The sequence below is a fragment of the Schistocerca nitens genome, chromosome 9 (genome assembly GCF_023898315.1).
Source record: "Schistocerca nitens isolate TAMUIC-IGC-003100 chromosome 9, iqSchNite1.1, whole genome shotgun sequence".
NCBI lineage: Eukaryota > Metazoa > Arthropoda > Insecta > Orthoptera > Acrididae > Schistocerca > Schistocerca nitens.
Window position 1 is genome coordinate 330,068,608 of NC_064622.1, and position 24,084 is coordinate 330,092,691.

The window sequence follows — 24,084 nt, forward strand, 5'->3', positions numbered from 1 at the left end:
AACAGGACACAGCAGTCCATCCACCCCACCACTGCCCCACACTGAAGGGCTATTGTGCAGTTTGCACCCAGTGGACTCCCATCTCCCTCTCCTTGCCGCCGCCCCCCTCCACCGGGAACGTCTAATACCAGACGAGTGTAACTCCAAATGTTTGCGTGTTGGAGTAATTATGGTGTACGTGTACGTGGAGACAGTGTTTGCGCAGCAATCGCCGACATAGTGTAACTGAGGCGGAATAAGGGGAACCAGCCTGCATTCGCCGAAACAGATGGAAAACTGCCTTAAAAACCATCCACAGGCTGGCCGGCACACTGGACCTCGACACTAATCCGCTGGGCAGATTCGTGCTGGGGACCGGCACGCCTTCCCTCTTGGGAAGCAGCACGTCTAGCCCAGTGAGCTATTTTGAGTTTAGTTCAATCTTTGTTGATAATATTCATTTGTGTTTTGCAGATGTGGAATTGGTACAACATGTCCTACGCTGTACTTCAACAAATTCTGCTCTATACTGCTCAGATGTGAACAGTGGCCGGTTAAGTGTTGTTGTTCCAGTAGAAAGTCTTCAATCTGGAATGGATTATTTCACTGTTTCCTATCAATTTACTTGTCTAAACAGTTGTCAGAATGGCATTGGCAGGCGACCAATGGGAATAATCTTTACCCTGGAGAATGACATGTGAGTAGCTGTTTATTATTAGAGATGTAATTGGTGAATGTTTTTTTACCTGTGTTACATATATTTTTTCTTGTTTCCTTTCTGTAAATTATAATTTAATGAACTATATCTTCAGAACAGAAGTTCATTCTGTGTGTGTGTGTGTGTGTGTGTGTGTGTGTGAGAGAGAGAGAGAGAGAGAGAGAGAGAGAAAGAGAAAGAGAAAGAGAGAGACAGAGAGAGAGTTAGTACACATGCGTGCATTTTCCAAATAAGAGTGCTGTGGGAAAAAAAAACAGAAATTAAGTTAATTCAAGAACAGGAAGCCAGAGAGACAGTAGGGGAAGGAGCACACAGACTGTAAGCATGAAGGTTGCTGTCATCATGTCAGGATTGGGACATAGTATGTCCGGTATACAACCTTTTTACTGATTGGGGGTACATCCTTGCTCCATATCAGGCTTGTGACACTCTTCCGAAATGCTTCTGCTTTTCTCCCCCACTCATTTATTTCTCTGTTGTTTTTTTCCATCTTCCTGTAGCAGGCTCTCCACTCTCCTCAATCGTTCCCTAACAATTCTTCCTCTCTCCTATGGTCTTGTTGTGATAATCACTCTTACTTATACTAAATTTCATTGCATATTCTTGTACTGTTCATTCCCATACGTCCAACTGCTCCTGTACTTCATCCTCCTTATTCCCCCAAATCATCAGATCATCTACAAACACCATAGCTTTCATCTTTCCTTCACCAATTACTTGTGCTACTGTACTTATTATAACATCCTTCACTGCAATGAATAGTAATGGTGAAAGTGCACGTCCCTGTCTCAAGCCATTCTTCTGTTCAGTCCAAGCTGATCTCTCTCCTTCCACTTTCACACAGCTCACACTTCCGTGGTACATTTCCCTTATCCTCCAAATAATCTGTTTTGCTACTCCTCTGTTCTCCACGGCTTTCTGCACTTTGCTTCTGCATACGCTATCATCCGCTTTTTCAATGTCCAAGAAGGTCATGAGTGGACCTATTCCATATTCATAATGCTGTTTCTGCAGTTGTCTTACAGCAAAAATTATATCCACCGTGGACCTTCCTGTCCTGAAGCCATGTTTCTCTTCTCTCATCCTTCCTTCTAATTTTGCCCAAATTCATGCTTCCAAAATTTTTTCAAAAGTCTTTGCACAATGACTCATCATTGTTATCCCCTGGTAGTTCTTGCATTCTTTTCTGTTCCCCCTTCTGAAAGATCGGGACAATTATTCCCTTCTTCCAATCTTCTGGGATCATCTTCTGTCTCCACACAATTTTTTATTAGTCGATATAGCCATTGTATCCCCATCTGTCCCACTGCTCTCACCATCTCTACACTTAGCTCATCCAGACCTGGTGACTTCCCTCCCTTCATCTTGCTCAGTGCCTATTCCACCTTTCCCCATGTAAGGTCTTTTTCTATTTGCTGTCCCTCCTCTTTTTTCTTCTCAGCTTGTTCCTCCTCATCCAGGTCTTCATTCGGGTTCAGGAGTTCTTCAAAATACTCCTTCCACATATTCTTGGGTTCCTCCTTGTTCTCTACATCTTGGCCACTTTTGTTCACCATTCAGGCATAATCTATCGTATCGTATCTCCTCTTACTTTTAATCATCCCATATAACACCTTTTTTTAACCTTCACTATCCTCCTCCATCATTCAGGTTCACTGTTCCATCCACTTTTTTCTCTCCTCTGCCACCACTCTTTTTGCTTCTTTCTTTCTTGCTTGCTTGATACTCTTCTCTTGTCTTATCTAGTTAGCCTCTGAGCCACATTTAATAAATAAGCAAACAAAAACAACTTTCCAAAATTTAGTTTGTCCAGATGTTTTTAGAAGGTTTCCTTTAGGAGATGAAAGAACAACACGAAAAAAAGGAACAAGGGATGAGCAGTACTCCAGCATTTAATGGAACTTTTGGAGAAGGATCAAGACAAAGGGAGGTAATCAAGAAAAGAAACAAATTTCATTTGGTGGAAACTGACAAAGTTAAAATCTCTTTCTTTTGATTCTGTGAGCGAAGAGTATCTGAAAAATAGAAATAGGATGATCAGTTATGAAATGTTAGGCAGTTTTAAATTTGCAAGGAGACAGAATGGTTGGGCAGTAGTTCCAGAGATAGATTCTAAATATTACCCCCAAACCCTTTTTTATTACATTTTTATCAGTCTTCTGACAGGTTTGTTGTGGCTGACCACAAATTCTGTCCTTTTCCAGCCTCTTCATCTCAGAATAGTACTATTCAATTATTTATTGAATATATTTCAATCTCTTGTGTTCCCCTACAGTTTATAACCTCTGTAGCTTCTTCAAGTGCCATGGAAGCCATTCCTTTATATCTTTATACATGTTCTATTATTATTGCATTATATCTTTACACGCATTTTATCATCATGTTACCTCTTGTCATTGTTTTCCACACTTTTGTGTCCTTGTCAGTCTTGCAGAGAACCTTCTGTTTTCCCATTGTATCCATCCACTAATTTTCAACATCCTCCTATAGCACCACATCTGAAACACTTTGATCTCCTTCATGCCAATACTTAAAAATAAAGTACAAAAAATTATCATATATTTCTGCCCTCATAAACATATACCTTTTCCTGTTCCTTATACTGTTCCATATTGAGGAATGTTTCAAAATTCTGGAAGCTTCAGACTGGATTGTGCTATGAAATTTGTCATTTTCAGCCCCATTGCACATATATTTCAATAAGTACTTAGCAGTCATGGCTTCTGTAAAAGACAGTATTTTAAAAAAAAGAAAAATTTATTATGGAATTTCATTTTAATTTGTTATTTACACATTGACTCATTCTCATTGTTTTCAAATACCTACATTCTTCTGCAAACCTTAGTTCCCTGGCATCATTCTTTCTCTCATCCTGCAATAAGTTTTTCTACCTCTCACTGCTCTCACATTTTGGTACTCAGTATGTAATATATTTCACTTGTCTGTTACATATTGTGTTGATCTGTCCATCATGCTTTCCCACATGTGGACATTATTGTTTGAGTTTTTATTCTCAAATTGTTAACCCTGTGGTTGAGCATTACATTACTCCATGAGTAATTTTCATTCACCGTGTGCCCTGCTTCATCGTGTGCCTTCCTTCCTGTACTCGTTCTCCACAGCCGTATTCTTGCCCCATCTTATGTCAGCATTCCAGTTCTCACTCCAGGTTGATTAACTCTGTGTATAGAAGAGATACCTTTTATGTCTTTGCTCATATTTCAACTGAAAGTGATACAAGGAAAGACAAGCATTTATCATAAAAATGAAGTGTTGATTAGACAGACATACAAACAGTGCGAATAAAAACTTTTGAAGTTTCCGGCTGCATCAAGTGATTAAAATTGCACAAGCTATCAGCCAAGCACTCCTTGGCTGCTGTCGAGTGATATGAGTGCCAGTGGGCTGCTGGTACACCCCTTATTACATTTGCTGCTGGCTATGACTGGTGCTTGCAGCATAGCCACGTGTGGGCATACGTTGACTCTGTGTTTATTGTGCCCGCTTCAGCCACACAGTTGCTGGATCCCAAGCCGTGCTGAGCTGCAGGCCACCGTCTCTATTTAGGGTGTCATTGGTGATTTTTATTTCAATGCAGTCTTTAATTACACAGTCACAGAAGCTGTTAGTGCAAAGCACAATGGATGTTTCATCAGATTTTATCCAGTGACTGTTTTCTAAAACATGCTCAGCTAAAACTGATTTCTCGGGGTAGCGTAGGCAATAAAACCTCTCATGTTTCTTCCTGCATTGTTCCACAGTGCTTACTGGTTGTCCAGTGTAAGCCTGGCCACACTCACAAGGTGCATTGCAGACGCCAGGAGTTCAGACATGCGGCATCTTTAACCGGTCTCAATAATTTTAAGATTTTTGTCAGAAGCCTGAAGATTGATTTCATCCTGTGTCTTTTAAGCAGGCTGCTTTTCTTGCGCAATATGGAGCTGCAGAATGGCAAGAATGAAGACCTTGCTTAGGTGGTTCAGCTAAAGGGGAGGTTATCAGCATCTGATTTCATTCATGCATCATGCACCAATGTTAGTAGCACAGTGCACTTCGGTGCTGGGTGGTGGTGATTGATGACATGCAAGTACAGATCACTTTTGGTCAGTTTTTCTTTAGATGCCGTGGCCAAGGCATCCATTTTGTTAGCGCTGGATAAGGACTTCGAGGAAGGGCACTGTGTTGCCTTTTTGTACATCCATATTGAACTGGATGTTACCATTAATGCCATTGAGTGTCAACCCATTGAGACTCTGTATTCTTACTTGCAAATAATGTGTTGAGCACTATACCTCAACTATATGTAAATCATTGTCCATGCACACCGACATACACGTGCGCGCGCGCCCACACACACACACTTGCTGCAAGCCACTTTGCAGTGTATGGCAGTAGACATTATACCAATCTTTACCATTCCATTGCACTGTATGCAGCAGAGACCACACTAATCCATGGACATACACATATCAGACAACTAGAAAAAGTAGAACGGAAAATACTTAGGAAAATATTTGGTGCAACTAACAACAATGGAATATCGATCAAGAAACCTACAGAGGAACTATACAAACATACGGAGACTATCACAGAAAAGATTAGAAAACACAGACTACAATTCTATTTACACCTATACAGAATGCCATCTCACAGACTGACCAAACGGATCTTTGACTGGGTAACCACTATAAACAACAAATGGGTGGCAGAGGTAAAAAACAACCTGAACCAACTCAACATCACACCGGACATGATAAATGACAGAACAAAATTCAGAAACATCATTAAGAAAAGTAAACTACATGAGATACACTGTGACCATCGAACAGGCATTAAGTGGACCAATTAACACAAACAAGATCACAGCCAGAAGATGAAAGAAATATGGGCAACCAAGATGAAGCCGAAGACACAAAGCCGACAAGAAGCATGGACAGAGGACCAGAAACAGAAACACAGCAAGTGAATGAGGGAAGTTTGGGCAGCAAGGAAGGCAGCAAAAGGAATTGGCCATGTACTTTAGTCTAACTGCACTCTTTAAGGGCAAAACACGTATAATAATAATAATAATAATTCACAATATAATGTGACACTTTCCATGGAGGATGCTGGGAGCAGAGGTAATCAGTTGAAGTTATAAAGTATTGATGTGTTTAAGCTCGGTGCCAACTTTAGTTAGCAAATAGTTTGTGTAGTGGTATTTTATAATTTCTACCAATAAGATTTCACTTTGGACAACATAAACTAATATAATCAATTTTTACATCTCTGTGTTGCCAGTTTCTGTAAGCACACAGGTACTTTTTTTTTTAATACTGTATGCCCTGCAAAAGTAATACTTATGGGAAACAGGAACCGCATACACCACTTGGAGCACTCCTAATGTGAAGTACCAAGTTATGTTGTTGCATAATAACTCTGAACTGTAAACTAGAAAGCAAAGTCTGCATGAAAATTATTTTTGTTTCTTTTATTCAGACTGTGTAAACTTTTTCTATTATCAGCAACAAATATAACTAGTGGGAGTAAATGTACTCACTTCACCAACGTGATATGTTACGTTACAGTGGTGAAACTATATGGGCAGAGGGTTATATCATCATTGTGAGCCCTCAGGGGGCTCATCACTCTGGTGAATTCATGCTTGGCTACCATATGGCCCCAGCCATTGCAGAATCATTTCCCTTTCTGTGCTGCACACCTATCCTCCTCCTATTCTTTTTCCCCTCCCTTAGGGAACATGTCTGGGATGTTTTTGGGAATTTTTCTGAAGTTTTTGTAGCCTGACATCAGAACAGTCCCATATCTGTTTTTTCATTCTTTATTCATTCTCTATCTCCTATCTTTCCTCTGCTTCAGCGTTTGAGGTTCCTCTTTGGTTCTTCTTCTTCCATGTGTGCTCCTGAAGGCTGAACCGCACGTTTGAAGCTTGATATGTGACTGGGCAATGCGTAATTCCCAGCCCTAGGTTGACAGGTTTTGCATGTATCCCTAGGTACAAGCCAGGCCCAGGGAGGGGTGATTGCATGAGCTGTGATCTCCCCAAATTGCCAATTGGTCCCTCTTGTCAGGACTTTGGGAGGTGTCACCTGAGTGCAAACAGTCACCTAAGGCAGGTGAGGGCCCCCCCTCCTCTAAGGGGCCACCAGTTGGAAGGAGCACACCATCAGAGGTGCTGGAAATCGTCGGGGAGTTTTTTGCAATGAAATTGGAATTAATTAAGGGCTGGCTTTGCTAACATGTTTTCGAATATAGCAAAATAAATACTTACAGAATACTATTAGATGTTCCTCCTAATGTTTATACTTAGTACATAATTTATATTTGTTGTTATGCCAACAACAGAATTTAAGTTATGAAACAATTACTGATTTCACCCTATAATGAAACATACTAACTAATAATAGTAAAAATAAATTATAGACTCAATTCCATACATGAAGCACAAAATTAGATCTGGTGTTATATTCTTTAAAACTGAGGGCTATCCTTTCTCTTTTACGAAAATGCAGATTATACTCATGTATGTTACTGTTAATTAGTTAAAAGTGAAAAAAACTAATTTGAGGAGGCAGATGGCAAAACGAGAGGGGAAGTAAAAATATCCCAGATTGCTTCGTCACAAGTTGGCCATCTCGTCACTTTGTCAACTCACTTCATGAATGGTTTTCTTCAGAAATACCAGATTATGGCCATGTTTTTTGACAACAATAACTGTTGGGGGATAGGTATCCTCCATATTGTATACATATGGGGCTTCCGAAGCCACCTGCCTGATGTCCTTCAGGAATTTGTAAAAGACCGATTTTTCGATGTACTTGTGGATTCGGGCTTGTCGGTCATCTTCATCCAGGAGAACGGGGTGCCTCAAGGCTCCATCCTAAGTGTCATGCTCTATGCTATAGTCATTAACCATATTATTGCCTTTCTCCTGCCAGGCATCTCCAGCTCTCTTTTCATCGACGACTTTGCGACCTTTTGCAGTTCTCTATGGACTTGTCTCATCTTCAACGATGTCTCGATCATCTTTACTCATGGAACATTGTCAATGGCTTTAGCTTTTCTACTGACAAACTGTATGATTTTCAGGTGCCGCAATGGGTTTCTTCCACCGTCTTTACAAGTTGGGCCTGTTGCTCTTCCATTCACTGAAACTATGAAAGTCCTGGGGCATGGTCCTGCCAAGGGTCTTATCTGGCCACACACTGCACCTGGTCTCTCGATGTCTTACATGTACTAAGTGGTACTTCCTGCGAAGCGAATTGGACCACCCTCATACATTTGTACCATTTGAAACTAGACTGTGGGTGTTTTGTTTATCCATCTGCACATTCATCCATCTTAAGCTGTCTTAATACAATTGACTATCATGGAATATGTTTGGCCACTGGCGCCTTTTACACAAGCCTGGTTGAGAGTTCCTATGCAAAAGCTGCTGAACTAGAGTTTCTATGCAGAATCCACCGAACTGCTGCTGTCACACCAGTGTGATGTTCTCCCTAGCAGATACGCATGCCGTTCGTCTGCCATGCCTAGCCACCCATCATACACCTCCTTTTTCAATGACTTTCTTGACCGCCAGTATGGGGTGCGTCCCTCTTCTGTTATCTCCTGGAATTTGCTTTCAGCTTCTACTCTGGCACCTTATCTTCACACTACCAGCCACGTTCCCGATGGATGTGAACCCTACACCACCATGGCTTTGTGTTACAGCCTGTATTCATCTTGGACTTCATTCGCTTCCTAAGGAAACTACTCTGGATTCAATTTATCACAGTAAGTTTCTCAACCTTCGCGCACAACTGAGTGTCAGCACGTCCATGTACACCGATGGCTGTAAGATCGGCCGTGATGTCAGGTGTGCCTTCATCATTGGCACTGACCATTTTGGTATCAGCTTTTAGAACACTGCTCAGTATTTACAGCAGAGCTCTTTGCCTGCCATCAGGCCACCCAGTACATCCATCAACACGGACCTTTCATATGCTCCGATTCTCTCAATGCCCTTCAGAGCCTCTATGTGCTGTACACAGTACAACCCTTAGTCTAAGACTCGTCGGTGAACATAACCTGGGACCACTGTTCCAATGACCATGTACTGTGTTCTTGACACCAGGCTATACAGGCTCTCCTGTGACCAGGGGCAGTGGAATGCACCTTGCAGGTCTCCGGGCGAATAAACCACGTCTGTTCAGTTGTCTGTAGACTGTGTGTCTGGCGACAACTGTTCCAGTGGCTGTGGTAAGGTCCCGAGCAAGGCTACCTGCAGTACTTCGTGGCCGTCTGCAAGCACTGATGGTGAGATATCCGTCTTCTTGTGGTGTTGTACACTGTGGACGTCCTGTACTGTAGCGCTTGGCTACCTTTCCTGTCTGCTGGAATTGTTGACATAATCATGAGAGTATTCTACCCCTCATAATGTCATTAATATGTGTTCTCTGAGCCATCCTCTCCTTCAGCCCATGCCCATGCATATCCAAAAGATTTTTTTTTTTTTTTGCACATAGCTTACACACTCAGCCTCTCTTCTTTTACTGTGTTTCTAATGAAATTATCTAGTCTTTTATTTGGAGAATCACTTCTTGCTTTTGCTTACAGCTTTTGTCTTTGATATTGTACGATATATGTAACTCATAGAAGCGTCACTGGTTCTAATAGAATGGTTTCTAAATTATTCTTGGAGATATTACACAGTAGTGCTAAAGCTCCGTTTGCAGATTTCCACTGATTTCCACTATATATGATGGTCATTCCTTGTTGCAGTTCATTTTCTTTTAAGTCAAATATTTTAACTGTTGTCTGAAATTCTTTGTTAATGAATAATAGCTTTTTTTTTTTTAAGTGAAAAATAGCTGCTGATAAATAAATGCTAAACGCTCATCAGTGTTAGCCTCAACAAGGTTACAGACTTCCTTTGCAACAGTTTTAAGGGAGTCAACAAAACAGAAACGTTTTCGGCCAGTCATCTCTTCATTTCCATTCTCGTGACCTCAGTGACGATTGAGACCAAGAGAACTTCTTGTCACTTGTATCACTGACTTTGAATCAAATACATTCTTAAAAACTTTCAAGCTATGAACATCTCTGTGTTACGGGTGGTTAAGGCCTCAGTTTGGTAGGACCTTGTTTAAAAACTAAGCCAAAAAAGAAACACTTTGTCATTGTTGAGAAGTTTCCAAAGTCCAGCTGCTTTTCTGGTTGTTGAGTAGTCATTGCTACCATCATCATCATGATCATCATCATCAGTGATCCTAAGGCACTCAGCTTGTTTTTCCTTATACATAAAATGCAGCGTTCACATGTTGCGTTTTTAAATTCCATCTTGTGTCAGCATTTCTGGGAATACATTTGATCACAACGTTATCCATTGTGGCAACTCATTTCTCTGACTTTGAGAAGAAAGTAGAGTATACCAGTAAATAGCAAAAAGGACAGTCCTGTGCTCATCAGTCACTGAGGTTTGCCCATTTTTTAATTTTTCTACCCACTTATTAAAATTTATGCACTTCAAACAACTTTTGCTGTACTATAAAATCATCTGAGAAAAGATTTTAGCTGATTTTTCACTTTCAAAAAGCAAAAACAGTATCACTGAATGCTTACGAACTAATGTGGAAACATCAATTGGACATACCTCCATTAAATGCTATGTTGGGGTTATAAACAAAGCAACTTTTATCCATCAGCTGTTCTCAGTTCGTCACAGTGATGCCAGTCTAAAGTCATGAAAGTACAAAACTCTACAAACTGTTTCATTCCTACATCAATATTTGTCTCTTTAATTATTGAATGTCCCTTGTATTACTTTGTTTAGAATACGTAATTGGCGAATTAAGGAGGCTGACAGAATCTGCTTGCTACATTTCTAAGTATAATCAAGAAGTAAGGAGGCTGACTTTATCTGCTTGCTACATTTCTAAGTATAATCAGGAAGAACTCTAATAATGTTCCGTTAGCAGCACTGAATTCCAACAGCTATGTTCGATAGAGTTCAACACCATTTATTTCTCCAGTTCATTGTTACAAAAGCAGGAGAAGGTTATCACATCTGCTGGGTCTCAGGGTACATTGCACTCTACAGGAACAAAGAAGTGATAACCATTAAGGAAGTTTGTAGAGAACATCCTGTGGCACAGTACATCATCTCCTCAACAGCTGTTACCTCACTGTTAGTCAGACAGTCGTGAAGAGTACAAGAACAAACTTTGAGTAATGAGAGCATTATGCTAGCCCTGGTATGCTTTCTCATTGTTACTGGTGTGTATCAAAAGGGCTTTAGACCACCTTCAAAAAAGACACTGTCTCCTGTTGCAGGTATCTTTTATTTGTATATTTTTTACTGTGGTGTGGACATTCTATTAAGATGCATTGCTTATTGTGTTTCTTTTTATTGTGTGTGGTTTATTTTTTGATGAAAGAAGCTGTAAATTTCCCCAGGGTCTTGTTGGCTTTAGCTGATGACAAGCAGAGTGCAGAACATGTTCTGAAAGTTTACCTGTTGCCTGAACTCATCCTGAACATTTAGGGCAGGACTTTTTTTAGTGTATTTCTAAATGTCTGGTTCATCTAGTTACCTGCCAGTCACGAACATAAGACTGTGGAAGAAAGTGCTAATCCACGAGATCTTCATTTCGATTTCGTGTAAGCTATGTTTCGGTCAAATTCAAAGACAAGGACGTAAATGCAATGAGGCAAAACAATTTATATAGCAGACAGTTCCTTCTAGTGATACAAATGGAACTACTTGTTACCAGCATGTGGTGCATTCGGAAACACAACAGATAATGTGATCACACTAAAATTCTTGCAAATTCAACAGTTAGCACTTTATTTCATTGGCCTATTTATATTTTATACAGCATTTTAGTTGTTTCATGTGCTATGTATCCAAAGTGTTAGCTTAAGAATTTGTGTGTGTGTGTGTGTGTGTGTGTGTGTGTGTGTGTGTGTGTGTGTGTGTGTGAGTGAGTGAGTGAGTGTGTGTGTGTGTGTGTGTGTGTGAGAGAGAGAGAGAGAGAGAGAGAGAGAGAGGACGTTACATTTTTTTTTGGGTGTTTATATGGAATATCTATTAATTTATAGCTCTTTTTAACTCAACCTTCCTTTACAGGGGAGAAGTCCTGGGGCGGCAGTTCATGAATGTGCGTGTCTGTAGCTGTCCAAAACGTGATAAAGATAAAGAAGAGGGGAAAACAAATGGAGAAAAAGTACAAAGTACAAAGAGGGCTTTGAAAACAGAAACAAAGGAACCTCAAAAAAAAATTTTGAAGACTGAGCCAGGAACAGGCATGGTTGTCAGGGTAAATACTTTAATTCGCTCATTTTATAATTGAATAAATATTAAAGAAAATATATCTGATACCTTGGTGAGATCAATGTGGACAAAGCTGAAAAGGATCCTATCCAAACATGACCACTGTATGCAATCACCTTGAGGCAAGTGACCATTCAGATTTGCCTCATGATACAGTTTTGGAAATGTCTTGGTTGCAGTTTGCGACCAAGCCATTTCTAAAATTGGACATTTTTTGACTAACATAATTATATTCTCAATACTTTGTTGACACTTCTCCTTACAGGTAAAATTACAAATATTTATTTGTTCATTTAATTTAATAATTTGTTCATTTACTAAAATGAGTAACATTTTCTCATGTAAACTTATCTTTTAATCATGTTTATTGCCACAGTAAATACAGTGTTTCATAAAATTGTCATCTTTTGAGGAAAATTATAAGATTTAAGTGACATGATCAATGCACTGCAAAAATGTGTATTATTAGTTGACTTCCAGTTTAGCCAGTTTTTAGATAGAAGTTTTAAATGAACGAAAAATCTCTTAAAAATGAATCAACATTAATAAGTAAGTCAGCAAAACTAAAAGACACTGCAAAGGTTGCGAGCTATAGATTACAAATATAAAATATATATTATGTTGTATACTAGTTTTGTGTATCATGTTTTACAGTACTATTTGAGACTGAGAGTTACATTTCAGTCTCATTGTAACCATTACTAGAAGTGAAGCCACTCATTAAGCTGTATAATGGTAGTGTGGGATTTTCCTTTTCTTCTTAATGACAAGTGGCATGATGGCCTGATCTGAACAGAAACTAAAAAAAAAAAATCACAAACCCCTGTATTACTTTACAATGTCCATCCAAGATTCATAGCTGTGTACTGCATAAGACTCAAGTTGAAGATCATTGGCAAGGATCAAAATGTAAAGTGCCAGAACAAAATTTCTGTTTTTGAGGACTTTAGAATATCTTTCATGTAGAAAATTACTGACTCTTAAAATGTGAAATAGTGATGGCCAACTGATCCAGTTAACCATTGAGTGAGTTGGAGTTCTGAGCAAAGCGCTCCCTCCAGTTAGCTCAAATACTGCTGTAGGAGGCAATGAGTAAGCAGAGCCCAACTGTAGCAAATGAAGGGGTCAGTCATTTTACTGGAATACAGCTAGTTAGTGGATCTGTTTATATGGTGAGCTAATCAGAGTTTGCAACTAGTAAGCTCTCTCTGATATCTATGATGCTATCATAGAAGACAATGAGCAAATGGTTAAAGCCAATCATTTGATGAAAGACAACAGACAGACATGGACACTGTATTTACTAACATACTTAATGTTTCACACAGAAAAGCTACTTTGTTGAAGTTTTGTAGAGATTCATTTTCCAAACGTACTGTGTATGAGAATATTTTTACATTTGTAATCAGAAAATAAATATTTTTAAGTTATGCCATAATGTAGACAGGACATGTGGCAGTCCTCCTTTGTGGTCACCATGACCAACTATATCCTCACCCACAATTACTTCAACTTTGAAGGCATCACCTACAAACAAATCCATGGTACAGCAATGGGCATCCACGTGGCATCATCCTAGGCCAGCTTATTCATGGGCCATCTCCATCTGGCTCATATTCATTGGTAACATCTTTGTGATCTGGACCAAAGATGAGGACACCCAATCCACGTTCCTCCATAAACTGAGTACCTCCACCCCTGTCCCCCATTTGCTTCATCTGGCCCTCCTCTACCAAGCAAGCCACCTTCCCCGATGTTGACCTCCACCTCAAAATTGCCTATATCAGTAGCCTTCATCCCTATCAAACCTATCAGTGACCAGCAATACCTGTACTTTGACAGCTCCCACATTCAATACCAAGAAGTCTTTTCCATACAGCCTAGCCACCCATGGCCGTCACATATGTAGTGACAAGCAGTCCCTCTCCATGTATACTAAGAGTCTTATCATGCCCTTCACAGACTGAAGTTACCCTCCTAACCATCTACAGAAACAAATTTCCCATGCCTTGCCTCTCTAGTCACCTACCACCTCCCACATTTCCACGTCCAACCAAAAAGGAGCGGTTCTAGGCGCTCCAGTCTGGAACTGCGCGACCGCTACGGTCACAGGTTCGAATCCTGCCTCGGGCATGGATGTGTGTGATGTCCTTGGGTTAGTTAGTTTTAAGTGGTTCTAAGTTCTAGGGGACTGATGACCACAGATGTTGAGTCCCATAGTGCTCAGAGCCAAAAAGGAGCACTCCGCTCATGACTCAGTATGACACAGGACTGGAACAACTAACTCACATTTTGTACCAATGTTGTAACTACCTCTCACTTTGCCGTGCAATGAGCAATGCCCTACCATTATCCTTCCCACCTCTTCCACAGAGGTAATCTGCCGACTACTGAACCTACACAATATCCTTGCCCATCCCTACACCACTCCTGCTCCCTGCCCTCCCAGATGTAGATGCAAAGACCTGTCCCACACATCCTCCCACCATTACCTACCCCAGTCCAGTCACAAGCATAACAATCCCACCACAGCAGAGCTACCTGTGAAAGCAATCATCTGATTGACAAACTAAATTGCAACCACTGTGCTGCTCTCTGTGTGGGATTGACAATAAAAATGCTATATGCCCACATGAGGGGTCACCGATAAACTGTGGTCAAGAAACAGCTGGACCACCCAGTTGCTAAGCATGCTGCTCAGTACAGCATGCTTTACTTCAGTGATCGCTTCACAGCGTTTGCCATTTGGATCCTTCCTACCACCACCAGCTATCCCTGCAATACAGGGTGAGCACAAAGTCTTGCCCTGATTATGAAAATTTATAACAGAATAACCGTTTGACATAATAAGTTACATTTGATGCCGTTACAAAGGTTAGTGTTACTAGTTGTTGTGACCAATAGATGGCGCTAGTGCTTCACAACACCAACGTGGTCTGTTAGGTCACGTTAGTTGCTGGCGAAATGGCATCGAAGAAGGAGAAAGTGCAATGTGTGCTTTGGTTTCACAAAAAGAAATCGCCCATCAGTGTTCAGTGTAAATTCCAGGCTTCTCATGGATGCAGCCCTACTGACGTTAAATCAATAAAGCAACTGTATGCAAAGTTTAATGAAACAGGCAGTGTTGAAGATCATCCTCAAAGTGGCAGGCCTTGTGTGAGTGATGCAACTGTTGATCGTGTTTGGCAATAGTTTCAGCCGAGTCTGTCTAAATCAACTCTTCAAGCATCTCATGAACTTCAAATACTGCAAGCAAGTGTGGTGAAGATTCTTCATGAAAGGCTTAGGTTGCATGCTTACAAAGTGCAAACCACGCAGGCCTTGCAACCAAATGATTTGCTGACATGTGCTGAATTTGCAAATGAGATTCTGAACGGGATTGATGGTGCTAACGATTACTAAAATCGCATATGATTCACCTCTGAAACCACCTTTCATGTCAGTGGAATGGTAAATAGGCATAATGCCCATATATGAGGTTCAGAGTCTCCACATGCTACTGTACAGTTACAGCGAGACAGCGAAAAAGTGATCGTTTGGTGCGGCCTCGTGCATAACAAGGTTTTTGGACCATTTTTCTTCATGGAAAAATCCATTACCACTAACATTTACTTAGACATTTTGCAACAGTTCATTGTCCCACAGTTAGAAGCATATCAACCATGGATAATTTTCCAGCAAGATGGAGCACACCCCCCTCCCGCCCCCTCTGGACTTTGACAGTGCGTGATTTCCTGACCCCTGACCCTGCTCTCCAGACATTACGCTCCTTGACTTTTTTTTCTGGGGCTATATCGAGGACAGAGTCTTCGTCACACCAGTTGCTGACATCGACGAACTGAAGGCTAGGATACAAGCTGCTGTGGGTACTGTGACAGAACAAAGTTAAGAAACACCTGGCAGGAACTGGAATAGCGCTTCGACGTTCTCCGAGCCACCAAGGGAACACACGTTAAGGTTTACTAAAGTTAAGTGGTCTTAAAAAAAAACTAGTAATACTAACCTATGTAATGGCATCAAATGTAAATAATTATGTCAAACGGTTATTCTGTAATAAATTGTTATAATCAGGGCAAGACTTTGTGTTCACCCTGTATATCCTACATTCCTATAACCCCTCTGGCCTTGAACTTTGGTAGTCCTTGTCCTTCACCCACCTACTCTTTCCTGTTCCCACTTCTGCATTACACAGCCTTCTATTCCACCAACACACCCACTAGTCTTTTTCCCCCTCCTCTACTTCTCTTCTTTTCCACTCCCCTGCCTCCCCTCCCATGCCTTCAACCTCCTGACTGTTCCTAGTCGCTGTACCCTGTCTCCAAGCAGCTCTACACTCTCCTCTCCATGGGGGGCTCGCAACTCTTTTGTGAGTACGTGCTTGGGTAACATGGGTCCACAGCCTTTGCAGCACTACTTCCATTTCTGTGCTGCGAGTCTATACTTCCACTGTCTCTTTCCTCTCTGCTTTCCCATCGAATGGTCTTCCTGGTGCAGACCCCACGTGGGCCTGTGACATGTTTAAGGACCTTAGTTTTCCATTTCACTTCTGTCACACTCTACACCTATGCATTAATAAATAAATAGTCCCTATTGTTGGGTTTGACCTGAGATCACTTTTCCAAATTTTTCAGAAGTGCGGATCATGCAGGGTAGGTCACCCAATGCGGTGTCTGTTCCACCTCCGTGCCTTTTCACTATCCAATAAGATAGTATGCACAAAACCCAGCATGGTAACCATCCTATTGTGGGGGTGTCCTCAAGGACTTGCATGGTGGTAGCCCACTGACCCTGCAGGGGATTGCACTATTGGTGCTGAGATGGAGGCTCCCCATGAATGCCAAGGAGTATGTGCTCTTCACGACTGGGACACATGGACTCCAAGCAATGGATACTGACCAGGTAGCCGTTGTTGAGTCTGGGTGATGTCCATGGGGAGAGCCCCTGTTCGGAGTGGATGGCACCACGGTGCATGGGTTGCATATGAAATGGATGAAACTTTCTCCTGTTGATGGTCATACAGTCCCAGCAGTCTGTTCAGAAGGAAAGAATTAATTCAACACAGAGTTATATGACCCTAAAATGTTTGCTTCCTTGGCTGTGCCATGGAAGGAATGTAGGGCTAAGTGACAAGCAGAGAAATACTTGCCCCAATATCTAGTTTTTACAAGGACAGATGGGGATTCCTTTTTGCCCACAAAGCCATTATTCTGTGTAGGGACTACAGGGGACAAATTTGGGGATGCTGCAGCCATCTCCAAAATGAAGAGTGGATTAGTTTTGATTAAAACAGCATCCCCTGACCAGTCACAGGTGTTGCGTGCTTGTGACAAGCTGGGTAACATTCAGATGACTATTACTCCCCATAATAGTTGAAACATGGTTCATGGCATCATTTTCCATTGTGACCTCTTGTAGGACGATGATGAGCTATGAGCCAACTTGGAGCGACAGGATATTCACTTTGTCCATTGTGTCCATAGGGGGCCAGAGGACAATAGGCTTGCTACTGGGGCCTTCATCTTGGCCTTTGAGAACGATTCATTGACTGAAAACATCCAGGTGCTATATCAATGTGACACAAAACTGTATGTTCCCTTCCCCCACGAAGCAGTGCTTCAAATGTATGAAATTCAGGCATCTGTCTTCACGTCGTGATAGCAGCCCAGTCTGTAGGGATTGCGGACAACTGTTTCACAGAGACATTCTTTGTGCTCCTTCTCCCATCTGCCTAACTGTGGTCCCATCTGCATAACTGTGGAGTGATGCACTGTCTTTAAGAGAGGAAAAAAATGCAGAACTCGGGACACACTGACATACCAAGAGGCCAAGAAAAAGTGTGAGAATCTACATCCTGCACACATGACAGTGTTGTACGCCCAGCTATGATGACATCACCCTCTCTGCTTACCATACTCTCCCCCATTATGCGTCCCACAGTGAGGCCCCAGGTCCACTCAACCATGCGTGCCCCCATGATGATTGGTGGCTCTCATCCTGCTGTTTCCCCCATAAACAATTTGGGAGCAATGGCTCCTCATCCCTGGGGACACATCTCCCTCATTCAGTTTCTCATGCCAGGAAGGGATCCCACAGGACACTCCCTTCCAACCCTCCAATGTTTCTGCCAGTCTGTAACTGGCTATCAGCCAGTGGCTGAAGGAGCCACAGGCTGCTGGTCGTAGGCCTTCATGATCTTCTTCAATCCATGAAACTAATTCAGGGAAGTCATCCAAGCACACTAAGGAGAAGAAAGACAAGAAGTAGTCTTCCAAGATAAACTCCAGTGGCCCCCAAGCCACCGGATCCCACATGTTCTGTTTTTGTGGCCATAGCAGTGATCCCAGTGGCCCCTGAGGCTCCTGATTGCACTTCAGAATGTCTCTCAGATCTTACATTTCTTGATAACATCATCTCTTAACAAGTGGCAGCAGGTGACCACGGAACATGACCTGGCTCCTTGTTGCCTTCACGCTCTCACGGTATACTGACAGCACAATCCTCTGGTGGAATTGTAGTGTTTTCCACCACCTGCCTGAGCTACTATATCTCTTACGCTTCTCCCCTGCTTTCTGCATTTCCCTTTTGGTTCCCAGCAATGTGGAGCCTTTGTGACTACTGGTGTCGATTATGACTGGATGTCGGATGGAGTTTTCACATGTGCCCTGGACTCTATATATAGCCTCTTGATATAACTTTGTAGACTGTGGCTGTTTAGGTAAGGGCATTTCAGGAGTTTACGATATTACCTCCATCACAGTGCTGGAGTGTGTCAGACCATATTGTCTGCATTGGTTTCTCAGTTCCCCCCACCCTTCCCAATCTTGGGCAACTTTCAGTACCAGTAACCCTTTGTGGGATGGAACCACGATCCCTGGCTGTGGTAAAGACATTGAAAACTTGTTGGCAGATCTCAACCTCTGGCTCTTGAATACTGGTACCTCCACACACTTCAGTGTGGCACATGGTGCTTATTCAGCCGTTCATCTTTCTATTTGCAGCTCTCATCTTTCCCCATCCATCCACTGGGTGGGCGGGGGGGTGCATGATGATCTGTGTGGTAGCAGCTGCTTCCCAATCTTCCTGTCCCTCCGTCAGCATCACTCCCCTGGGTGCCACCCAGATGGGATCTCCACAGTGCCGACTGGGATGCTTTTACCTTCACTATCGTTCTGACCCCCTGTTGGAAGGGTGGACATCACCAAACCATTAGAGATTGCACTCCGGTTCTCCAGTACCATAAGCGGCATTCATCAATGGAGCACCTCATTGCTTTTAAAAGGATCCGTGCCTGGGTCCGCCACCTAATAAAACTAAGGAAGCAAGAGTGCTCGGAATGGTATGCTTCAACCATTAGACCATATATGCCTCCTTCGCAGGTTTGGTCGAAAATCAGGTGCTTGTGCAGGTATAGTTGGAATTTTCTTGAACAGTGCTGTTTTAAGTTACGTTGTGCAAGACGCGACAGTTGGCTGCGACTGCGACGCTGCCCCCTCCTCTTTTCCCACCCTGGCAGACGGCGACACGGCCGCAACACGACTGGAGTCGTCGCCGTTTCCCAAGCTCCGGTCGGCGGCGGCGGATTCAAATACATAAGAAAAATAAGAATTCCGATTTTCTTGCTGTAAAAAATACTGTATGTTAATACAACAAAGTTACATCGGCTCCCAGAGTTACTTTTTCGATACAGATTCTCCTTTTACTTTAAAAAATTGAAAAGTATCTCTTCCGGTTTTGCGTGTTTTTTTCGCTGTATATTACTTCTCATCAATTGTGAGGAAAGTAAAAGGCACAAAAAATTGATGTTTGCGTATCTTACAGTTTCACATCACAGCTTGATAATGAGGTGTCTATTTTTCCGATATTCATCACAGTTATTCCGATACTTAATTTACAAGTAACCTACTGCATAAAATTTGAATTGTGTACAGTGAAAAATGTGGTCGCTGGCTACTTTACGTATGGTTCACGTTAGGTCATACATCGTTGCCGATGAAAAGAAGCTAACATATCGAAATTATTTTTAAAGTTGAGATCAGAATGATATCGATCTCCGTTTCCGAGATTTGGGCTCATATATCTCCGGGAGCGTCGCGACTAGCCGCCAGTTCTGTAGACGCGCAACGAGAATCGTGTGGTCATCACACGATAGAGAATGCATTTGTTTTGTTTCGCTGACACATTTGGACCTAATGGAACCATTTTATGTCATATATTTCTCCGGTATGAGTTACTAATATTTCTCCATATGCTCTTGACAATTTCATTTAAAATGCCACGAAATGTAGGTTTCTTAAAGCCAAGTGATCAAGCAGAACCCATTTTCTTGGTTTTGCTGAGGCATCTGAACCTGTTCCAAGCTTTCTTTCTCGTTTATTTCTCTGATACGAGTCCCGAATATTCCTCCATGTGTTTTTGCACATTTCACCTAAAATTCCAATGAAAGATAAGTTTATTAACAATAAGCGCACGCTAGCGTCATTGCATTGTTTCAAGTTCTTGACAACAAGATAGGGTTTCACCTTAAACATCACTAGAATTTTCATTCTGAACGTCTACAGTATACACTAGCAGAAATGTGGAAGAAATAATGTCCGTGCTTGTTCACAAAATTTCCCCAAATTATACTTGTCAGTTTTTCCCATGCAGAAACTTTTGGAACAAGCTAAGGCAACTTTCATAGCCGACTGACTCTTTATTCCCATCCAAATGAACTTCCATATTCTTATATTCTGACAGCATACATCGTTATGGATGACATGAACATTTAATCTTGCCAAGCTGCACTCAAAAGATGACTCCAGGATTTACAAAAGACGAATTTCAATTGTGAACTGTGTCAGACCAGAAGGGCCTTGTAAAACAGTAGTGCACTTTTGGCACAAGTTTTTTGAGCACCACCTTCTACCAATGAATTGAAGTGAATGTGACAAATTACTTACTGCAGCAAACTCTTTGCGCAATCTGTTGAGAAACGCCTTCCTCAAAAACGAACATCTATTGATTACAGAAAGCTGTACAACAATCTGGTGGTGGTTTTTCACAACTAGAAGGTATCATCAAGACACCAATCTACCGTTTACTTTCGAAGTGAAGGTATTGTAAAATGTAACTTTCTCGTTATACTTTAGATTGTTCATTTTATAATGTACTTGCCGTTTTCAATTTTTATCGTCACAAAAAAGAGTAATGCAAAAATTGACCTTCAAGTTCATTTTCATCATTCTAATTCTACATCTGCATGGATTATATGATTTTCATAACAGGCCTGAAAAATTTGCATTAATGGGAAAATATTATATATTTCACTCACCTGCCAGTTTCAACTGTGCATCAATTTCTTCCCAAATTCTGTCTCTGAACATAGTGTCTCTATATTTAGGTTTCTTCAAATCGTAAAGGCAAGGATGTTGCGAGACCAGCTCACAGAACATCACATCCTGTGAGTGGCTCATTTCAGTTTTCCTTGAGTGGCTTTCTGGCAGCCGTACGTCTTTGTGTCGTGCGACTTCCGTCGCAACACTGCTCACTGGTGCAGTGCTGCGACAGCTGCCGCAACAGTCGCGCGTCGCATCCCAAACTCGAACTGCGCATGCGCCAGCAGGCAACTTCTGACGTCATGTAGCGACCCGTCGCAGTCGCTAGTGTGCGTCGCGTCTTGGACAACGTACCTTTAACTGGCTCAGATGCTGTAACTGAACATTTTGGTCTGCATTATGCTTGAGCCTCTGTGTCTGAGAACTGTCAATCTGCCTTTCGTGTCCTTAAACAGCAGATGGAACGATTGCATGTATCTTTCACTACACACCACCTGGAGCCCTTTAATGTTCCATTCAGTGAATGGGAATTCTTCAGTGCCCTAGACCTTTGCCCTGATGGAGCCCCAGGGTCATATCGCATCCACAACCGAATGCTCAAATACCTATCACTGGACTGCCAGTGTCATCTTCTTACCATTTTGAACCATATCTGGAGCAAGGGTGAGTTTCCATGGTGAGAAAGCACAATCATCCCAGTACTGAAATCAGGTAAGTACTCCCTAGAAAAGGACAGCTGTCACCCAGTTAGTCGCATTAATGTTTTCTGTAAGTTGCTGAAACGCATGGTGAGCCAGCAGCTGTGTTGGCTCCTTGAGTCTCAGGGCAATTTTTGCCAAGGTCGTTCCATTGCTGATAATTTGGTTTGACTTGATTCTGCCATACTGTGTGGTAGCAGCTGCTTCCCAATCTTCCTGTCCCTCCCTCAGCATCACTCCCCTGGGCGCCACCCAGATGGGATCTCCACAGTACCAACTGGGATGCTTTTACCTTCACTGTTGTTCTGACCCCCTGTTGGAAGGGTGGACATCACCAAAGCCATTAGAGATTGCACTCAGGTTCTCCAGCACCATAAGCAGTATTCATCAATTACCATTTTCTTACTATGACTACCATAATTTTGACTAATGTCGACACTTTATTGCTGTCTTCTTCGACCTACAAAAGACTTATGACATCACTTGGTGACACAACATCCTCGCTACCTTACATGAGTGGGGTCTCCGAAGCCCACTTCTGATTTTCGCCAGAACTTCATGTCGCAATGTACTTTTCAGGTTCAAGATGGTGCTTCCCATGGTACTCCATATATCCAAGAGAATGGGGTTCTGCAGGGCTCTGTATTAAGTTTTCCACTCATTCTAATGGGCATCAACGGTCTAGCAACAGCTGTGGTGTCTTCAGTTCCCCTCCTTGTATACTGCCAGTTTTTGCTTTTACTGTTGCTCCTCTAGTGTGGGTGTTGCTGAACACTGACTGTATGGCACTATTTGAAAGGCACACTCATGGGTCCTCACCCAGGGCATTGAGTTTTCAGGCGCCAAGACTCGCATCATGCACTTCTGTCACCATCATGTTGTACATCCACAACCAGAGCTGTAAATCAACAACCAGTAACTCAGTGTGACAGAGACTTACTACTTCTTAGGACTGGTCTTCGATACTCAGCTGATGTGGCTTCCTCATCTTCGCCAACTTATGCATAATACACTTCACTGCATCAGTAACATCAGCTGACGTGCAGGCTACATTACCCTTTGCAGCTTTTCAAATCCCTGACCTGCCCTGTCTTGATTATGAGAGTCTGGCATATTGTTCAGCATTGCAGTCACTGGACCCAATACACAACTATGGGGCCTGATTTGCAACAGGATCCTTTTGAACTAGCTCTGTGAACAGCTTGCTTGGGAAGGCTGGGATCCCTCCACTAAAGATCAGGGACCAACAACAGCTACTCAGTTATGCCATACACATTCGTAGCTCCCCTAAGTATCCAAACTACCATTTCCTTTTTTCCTAATAGGGAGATCCGCCTCCCACAACACAGACCCAGAACTAGGGTCATAATTGCAATTCATCTACAGTGTCTCTGCTCTGAACTCCAACTTTGCCGATGTCGCCTCTTGTCAGGAAGCAATCATGTACACCCCGATGGCGTGCTCCCTGACCTCAGATCTCTCTCAATTTATCATTTGGACTGAAAGATTCAATTGATCCAATGGTGTTTCACCACCTGTTCCTGGCTGTTCTCAATGCATTTTGAGGTTCGGAAGTGGTATTCACTGATGGCTCAACAGATGACTGGTTTTGCAACTGGTTTTGCATACACACATGCAAGGTGCAGTGAACTATACTCCCTGCCAAATGGATGCAGTGTCTTCACTACTGAATTGGTGGCCATCAAATGAGCCCTTAACTGTGCTTCTTGCACTGGCAATATGCTTTTAATCTACAGTGACTCCCTGAGCAGCCTTCAGGCTGTAGACCAGTGCTACCTTTCATCACTCATTAGTCACGACTATCCAGGATCTCCTTTTTGACTGTCATCAAACTGTATGGTCACTCATTTTTGTTTGGCCCTCTGGACATGTTGGGACCTCAGGCAATGAACATACCGACCACTTGACAAAGTTGATTACTAGGAAGCCGATTTTGGAAATGGGGGTCTCAGAACTGGACCTTGTTAGAGGCGTGGAACATGGTGTGGTCTGCTCAGGACTCACAAAAGAAACTGAGGGCAATAAAGGATAAGACAACCA

At 42.2% G+C, this 24,084-nt stretch overlaps 1 protein-coding gene across 1 annotated transcript in view; it reads left to right on the forward strand.

Annotated features, from left to right (window-relative positions):
* The window catches only part of LOC126203601 (cellular tumor antigen p53-like), a 95,531-nt gene that overhangs the window by 57,240 nt on the left and 14,207 nt on the right, over nucleotides 1–24,084 (forward strand). Inside the window, exons 5-6 of the mRNA XM_049937967.1 lie at nucleotides 454–676; nucleotides 11,808–11,997. Of these exons, the coding sequence (XP_049793924.1) occupies nucleotides 454–676; nucleotides 11,808–11,997 (413 nt within the window). The remainder of the gene's footprint in view (nucleotides 1–453; nucleotides 677–11,807; nucleotides 11,998–24,084) is intronic.